General features: G+C 35.2%; 1 protein-coding gene across 19 annotated transcripts in view; it reads right to left on the reverse strand.

The window, feature by feature from the left end:
* The window catches only part of R3HDM1 (R3H domain containing 1), a 204,174-nt gene that overhangs the window by 85,815 nt on the left and 110,655 nt on the right, over window positions 1-7,704 (reverse strand). For 12 of the 19 annotated variants that reach the window (XM_017888477.1, XM_017888478.1, XM_017888460.1 and 9 more), the window contains 6 exons: window positions 6,157-6,265; window positions 5,972-6,067; window positions 3,495-3,532; window positions 3,361-3,411; window positions 3,029-3,255; window positions 366-620 (listed from right to left, as the gene is read on the reverse strand). In XM_017888477.1, coding sequence (XP_017743966.1) covers window positions 366-620; window positions 3,029-3,255; window positions 3,361-3,411; window positions 3,495-3,532; window positions 5,972-6,067; window positions 6,157-6,265 — 776 coding nt within the window. The remainder of the gene's footprint in view (window positions 1-365; window positions 621-3,028; window positions 3,256-3,360; window positions 3,412-3,494; window positions 3,533-5,971; window positions 6,068-6,156; window positions 6,266-7,704) is intronic. The other 7 variants (XM_017888481.1, XM_017888476.1, XM_017888475.1 and 4 more) reach the window with 2 other exon arrangements.

Consider the following 7,704-nt stretch of genomic DNA (forward strand, 5'->3'; position numbering starts at 1 on the left):
CCTGACCTCGTGATCCGCCCGTCTCGGCCTCCCAAAGTGCTGGGATTACAGGCTTGAGCCACCGTGCCCGGCCAAACAAAGCTCTTTCATAGGTAGTTGTCTTATTCCTAGGAAATAAATTTTTTAAAATTATAGTTGGGCTATTATTTGGCCTAGATGATGTCACAGATGTCAAAAGGGGAAAAAATGCATCCCGACATAAATGTCTTTTAAACTTTCCTAGCATAAGTGTTTTTGTTATAAAGTTCTTAGAAAACGCTAATCATGAATAATAAAAAACTGACTACACATACTCAGAAAATACATTTAATAAGTATCCTTAAATTTTCAGATAATTCCTGAAACACCTTTTTCTGGATACCAACCTGTTTGTGGGTTGATCAGAATACTGCCAGGTGGTATGCCTGCCGCTTCCAAGGGAAGCAAAAAGAAGCTAGTGCTAGGAGATGCGACTTGCCCATTTAGGCCACCATCAAAGGAAAGAGAACTATGAGTGCTGACAGTTGGATAGACGACAGGTGCGCCATGAGAAGACTGGCTGATAGCTGTACCTGGAAGAGGCTGCTGGATGTGAGAAAGAGAGCCTGTAGATGACCCTACACTACCAGAAGACTCAGAACCTAGAAGAGGAGTAATGAAAAATAGGGATTTTTTAAACCTCATATAAAAACACAGGTTTTCAGAACATAACAATAAAATTTACATTGCATAACATGCAGTTACTACATAAAAGCACTGGCTTTTTTAAATTTACTGTCCACATTTGCTTACCCTCCCCATAACGAACAAGCTTAATACAGCAAACTGATTACATAAGTTGTCAGAGAAATCACTGCCAAAGCATGCAACTTAAGCACATTTATAACAACACCAGCCACAGACGCCACAAAAAGCAAATTACCCACATCCCCAAAAGGACAAAGTTATGTACATTTTACCTTTTAGATTAACACCTAGGAATATATAGATAATTTTCCCCCAGGAAAAAGAATTTAGTACAGCAAAATGCCCAAAACTTTTAATACCAGAAACCCCTTATCTATAAGAACACAGAAAGATTTAGTGTAAGAAATAAAAGAAATGATAAATTCTGTATTAAGACAATTGTCAAGTTTAATTGCAGAATCTAATTTCTCGTTTTACTAGCATAGCATTTTTCCAAAATGTAAAATCAACTTTGAATATTTTATCTAATCAAGGGACAGAGATACCAGGAAAAATATTCAAAGTACTTATATGGGTGTTCACTTAAAATTTATTTCTTACTGAACTAATTTGATAACTGATTTTTAAATGCTTTCATCCCTGAATTTATTCCATTTTCTATTATACAGGAACTGAAAATGTCACTGATTTTTAGCATAATGGCTACAAAAGGTGGCCAACGAGACAAAGAAAGACAACGATTTGCATCTTATGTATAATTAGGTTTTGAATAAGAGAATTGACTCTGGGATGGAAATAATCTTTAATGAATGAAACAACTATGATACACTATACAGACTGTCTTCTGAAGGACAGATGCTATTTTAAGTTGTGCCAAAATAATTCTTCATAAAAATTGTATCCATTTAACCTAAGAATTAAAAACAAAAAACTTTTTTTGCCTATTAAAAGGGCCAATTAATATTTCTTTTCATCTCTGAAGAGAATACAGAATACATATAGTACATATTCTTAAAATGTTTTAATTTGGCAGAGTGTCTACATAATTTTCTCATGATACATAAATAGCTTCTTTTGTTATGATGACCTAGTGGCCATTTTCCAAATAATGCGTATTTGGCACACAAGCAGATTTCTTATACTGATAAAATTTACCTATCTTTCGCAAAATCCTAACATAGATAATAAGATATTTTCAATACGACCACATTATACATTAAAAAGATGGCAACTGCAATTCATAAGCCTTAATAATTTAAAGCATTGATTACAGCCCTTCAGTTCAAATATGTCTTTCAATTCTTATGTGTACAATACCTTATGTTTAGGCTCACCCAAATAGATTAGGGAGAAATAGCCATTCCTCCTTTTACCTTTTTTTTTTTTGAGATGGAGTCTCGCTCTGTTGCCCAGGCTGGAGTGCAGTGGTATGATCTCAGCTCACTGCAGCCTCTGCCTCCTGGGTTCAAGTGATTCTCCTGCCTCAGCCTCCCAAACAGCTGGGACTACAGGCATGCGCCACCACACTCAGTTGATTTTTTAATATTTTTAGTAGAGATGGGGTTTTGCCATGTTGGCCAGGGTGGTCTTGAACTCCTGACCTCAGGTGATCTGCCTGCCTTGGCATCCCACAGTGTTGGGATTACAGGCGTGAGCCACTGCGCCCGGCCAGGGAAACACTCATTTCTGACTTTCATGCTTATTTTGGGATAAAAATAAAGATCTTCAAGGATCCTAAAAACACATGAGCTTCTTTAGTATTGAAGCCAGTTAGTGGAAATGAAAAGTAGAAATGTTATGAGACAATGAACTCCAAGGAAGGAGGTAGTAGAATGAGGAGATTATTGAAATTTTCAGTCATTTTAACAGTTATTTATTTTGGTTTTAAATTCCTCAAAATATCCTCAGCAATTTAATTTTTTTTAATGGAAAATGAAGGACTTTATCATAAAAAATGCAATAAATAATTGATAGTATTAGCTGAAAATGCAATCAGTGTTAAATAATCCTAGGTGAGAAACCATGCCTTCTACCAACTATGAATAAGCAATAAAGAATTTCCAATCACCTATGGGCATTCGAACAAGAGAGAACGTTTCAGTGAACTTACCTGATTAAGCTTATGTCACAATAGAGAAGAATTTTTATGGTAATTGATGGTTGTAAATCTGTCTCGAGGACAGAGAGTGAATCCTCATGTCAAGAAACATATTACCCCTTAAGTATTTTGGAGGTGGTCAAGGTACTGCTGATAGTGATTTTATATTTTAGGATAATTAGAAGCCATCTGATAAATAAGGACCTAAGATAACATTAGGAAAATTAATGACTTGACTGCACAGTTCTGTGTAGATATTTATACCTGTTTTTGAAAGCCTGCCTATGCTTTTGCTGCTTCCAGAACTATCACCTCTTGTCAGGACTGAGATTCCACTGAAGCTGCTCGCTTTGGTTACAGCAGGTTTCAGGTTTCGAAGAGAGCTGTCTGAATCTGTGCTGCTCCAGGGTCGTGGTTCCGAGTACTTCAATTCATTCTCAGTGCTGCTTTGATGGCTATTTGTAGATCTCCCTGAAGCATCTTTATTAACTCTGTAATTTAGAAATAAAACTTTGAAAAGCTAACGCGGGGGAACAAAAGTAAAGAAAAAAATGCTTTACTTTTTTAATACTGTATTGAAAACATGCTTCCAATACCTAAATATCTGGCGCCTCTGCTGGGTACTATTGGCATCTTCGTCTTGGAGTCTGTTGGCATTTTAATAGGACATTTTAATTTTTATTAGCATCAGTCAGACAATTACCAAAACAGATGTTAAAAATTCCCTCACCTTTTGTCAATAATATAATTCTCTTGGGAACACAGGGACTAGAAAGAAAGAACAGATACAAAAAGTTGAGCTTTTGTCAAATATAATATAATGCCATCTGTAAACCAATGACTACAACAAAAATCATGTGTAATAATATAAGTTAAAAATGGTGATAAGGGTACACAAATAAATAATAATGGAATTTTTTTTCTGGTTTGGAGATTCTATGCTGACTTTTAACAAATATATATGTATCTTGAAGCCATTCATTTTGTGGCACAAATTAATTTGAAATTCAAATATTATCTTCCAAATAAGTGAACCCATTTTCATTATATATTTAAGGTATATATAGAATATATATTCCACTTCATTCACTTCATAAATATTTGATCACCTGTGCTTTATCTGTGGCTAGAGCAGTGAACAAGTAGCTATGCCTTAATGGTGCTTAAAGTCCTTCAGCACTGTTAACCTGGGTCAGGAATGACCATTTTTGTTTGTATGATTACAACAGTTTTCTAACTAGTTTTCCAGCTACCATTTTTTGCCCATTTTATGTAACAGAAGCAATCTCTCTAAAACATCAATCTGATCATAATTCTTTCCACCTGAATAGCTCCCTGATGTTTTAGCACAAGTGTCAGCAAACTACAGCCAGATACCCGTTTCTGCAAATAAAGTTTTACTGGAACAGGACCACAGCCATGACCATTCATTTATGTATTGTCTGTGGCTGCTTTCACATTTGAGTAGAAAAAAAAAAGTCAGATTTGAGTAGCTGCAATGAAGACTATGTGGCTCAAAATCCCTAAAACAGCTATTATCTGACCTTTATAGAAAAAGTCTGCTGACCAAAAAAGAAAAAAGCCAAAAGTAAATAAATAATAAATAAATAAAACCCAAAACAAAAAACACCACCAAAACCCCCAAAAGTCCAAACATCTTAAACCTTCAGGGCCATGTCATCTCATTTCTGATTATTTTTCCAGTCTAAAGTTTCCTCACTTCTTGTATCACTCAGGCTGAATCTGGCTACTCGGAATCTTTTTTTTGAGACAGGGTCACTCTGTCACTCAGGCTGGAGTGCAGTAGTGTCATCTTGGGTCACTGCAACCTCTACTTCCTGGGTTCAGGAGATCCTCCTGTCTCAGCCTCCTGAGTAGCTGGGACTACAGATGCGCACCACGCCTGGCTAATTTTTTGTAGAGATGGGGTTTTGCCATGTTGCTCAGGCTGTTCTTGAACTCCTGAGCTCAAGTGAGCCACCCACCTCAGCGCTCCCATAGTGGTGGGATTACAGGTGTGACCCACTGTGCATGGCCTACTCTTAAATCTTTTAATTCCCAATGTGTGTCAAGTTCTCCCTTACCTCTGGGCCTCTGTACATACTGACCCTCTACTTGGAACTCTTCACTCCTGTAAGTTTACTTCTTGGAAGCGAACTGTCCCATCCCTTCCCCAGTTCTGGTTTGTGGTGCTCATCTGCTGTGTCACCTGTTATATCTTCATGTTTCTACATAAACCACACACCCTGTTGTCATTACTTGGCTATTCATCAAGGGCAGATACCTCATCTATCTTAAAAACTAGAGAGAAGGACATTTAGTATAGGCTTGGAATTCAGCAGACTTGGGTTGAAATCCCAACTCTGCCATTTTCTAGCTGTGTGATCTCTAATTTAGCCTCCTGGAATCTCAGGTTCCTTACCTGTAAAATAAAAACAAAGACAGTATCTACCATATAGGGTTGTTTTGGGGATAAATTATTATAACTGTCCAGTGCCCAGGATTGCACTTACTACAGGTGCTCAATAAAATTTGTTGAATGAGTAAGTTCTTCACTTACAATCCGGATTTTAATATTATTTAATCTTTTTTTTTTTTTAAACAGAGGAAATTTCTATCTTTAGCAGATTAACACATATTACGGGACAGATGCTTAATAGATGTTGACAAAAAACAAATTGATTCTCTTCTGGCATAAATGCATAAAATAGCCATTTAGAAAGCCTATATTACATAATCACTTATAAAGCAGAAAACAAATATTAACCTACAACATCAATTAGCTTTATTTCAAAAGAAGAAATAAATTATTTGTCAAAGAAAGTCAACTAACAAGTAGCATCTACAGTATATGATTTTGTAGACAGTGGACAATGTTCTATTAATAAAAATCTCAAGTCTGTCATAAGTCTGGGGAAAAAAAAAATCACACAAACTATATACACTGGCCAATATTCTTTTAATGACTCCTGTAGTCCACCTGCTTCCAACTTCGTAAAATTTTACATAACTACTGCAATGTAGTATTTTATAAACTATTAAATTAACAACACAAGCAAAAGTGATTTCAATATTTCTAAAAGATGATCTTATATGCAACAAATGTGATTACAAATAAATGTGATCAATAGATAAAAGGGAGACTGAGATCCTACAATGCAATTAGAATATATTCTAACATGAATACCTAAATATGTTAATACATACATCTTGGGAAAATATTCGGTCTCTAGCTCTCTGGTACTCTTCTTCTCTTTCTTCTATAGATTTGCTTCTTCTGTCATCTTTCAAACGTATTCTCATCTACAGAAAAGAGGGTAATTTTTTGGTAAATGAACTACTGGTATAATATGTCTTCCACCTATAAAAATGCTACAATTATTCTAGATTACCTGGTTATCATCTTTGTCAAAGCTAGAGTTATCTCTCTTGAGGATATAACGTTTCTGAAAGTCTTCACCTTTATCATCCTTAATGTGTTCATTAAATTTCTGATCAGGTCTTAAAAAACAAAAACAAAAACAAAGGAACAGGAAAAGATAATGCACAATATTAGCAAAGAAGTTAAACATAACATTTTATGAAAAGCAATAAAATAAAAGTTACCACTTTTTAGTGCCATACTGGAGAACATATTCATGGGCAGTTATAATAATTTATCCCCAAAACAACCCTATATGGTAGATACTATCTTTGTTTTTATTTTACAGATAAGGAACCTGAGATTCCAGGAGGCTAAAATAGAGATCACATAGCTAGAAAATGGCAGAGTTGGGATTTCAACCCAGGTCTGCTGAATTCCAAGCCTATACTAAATGTCCTTCTCTCTAGTTTTTAAGATAGATGAGGTATTTAGTCCTCACAATAATCTCATGAGAAAATAGTAACTATTCCATGTTATGGTTGAGTGGCCATATCAAATACAATGTGGGCTCTGGAGTCAGACTGCTTGGATTCAAAGGCTGCGCTTTAGCACTTTAGCTGCTTGATGACTTGCAAAAGTTACTTTTCTCTTTCCCAGTTTATTTGTAAAACTGGAATTATATAGTGTACCTACTTCTTAGGGTTGTTCTGAAGATGAAATGAATACGTCAATAACACACAAAAAAGTAAACACTCAGAAGTTAGTTTTATTGAGCAAATCGAGGTTCAAATGGCTTAAGCAAATGTGCAAGGTCAAACGCAGGCATATGATTAAGCCATAGTTGGAGCCTAGGTCAGTTAGACCCAAAGCCTGTACTGCCTCATCTAAACCTATGAAAAAATGCTGGGACAAGGAAAGTACAGTACTGTATCTTATGCTACTCCTGTGGTACCTAGTTTGGTGCTATACAACTGAAAGTAATAAAATATTTTGTCATTCAATTAGCTAAACACTTACAGACGACTTCAAACTGCATCCATGAATTTTAAATTACAGTAGGGCACAGGTTTGTTTAACATTAACTGAACAGATTAGAAAACAGAAGTTCTTTTATAGAGGTTAAAGTTGTGACCTAAAGTAATGCTTATGAAATCTTAGCAATATATTTTATAGTGAACTCGTCTTTCTTCTACAGAAATGTTGCAAGTTCCACTGGGTTCTAGAGGACAAACACAAGGTTGTGGCCCTTGGAAAATCACAGTTATATAAATTTCACCTCCCAAAATACATTCTCAGCTTCAACAAATTAATTCAATCAATACTCTTGTGACTAAGCATCATTCTAGTATAAGACTGGAATTATTCTTTTGAAATATGAAATATAACAATACATTAAATGGTTTTAGAGAAAATCTCATTGAACTCCTAGGTAGTTTTTATAGTTCAAATATCTATTATACAGTCAAATGATATATGTGAATAACCTAAGTAAATTTCTAATCCAAATAAACCTGAGTAATGACATTTTCAGCAAACTTCCTTATATCTAGAACCTAAGTAACACTTCTTCTTTTTT

Source organism: Rhinopithecus bieti, unplaced genomic scaffold (genome assembly GCF_001698545.2).
Source record: "Rhinopithecus bieti isolate Rb0 unplaced genomic scaffold, ASM169854v2 scaffold_15296, whole genome shotgun sequence".
NCBI lineage: Eukaryota > Metazoa > Chordata > Mammalia > Primates > Cercopithecidae > Rhinopithecus > Rhinopithecus bieti.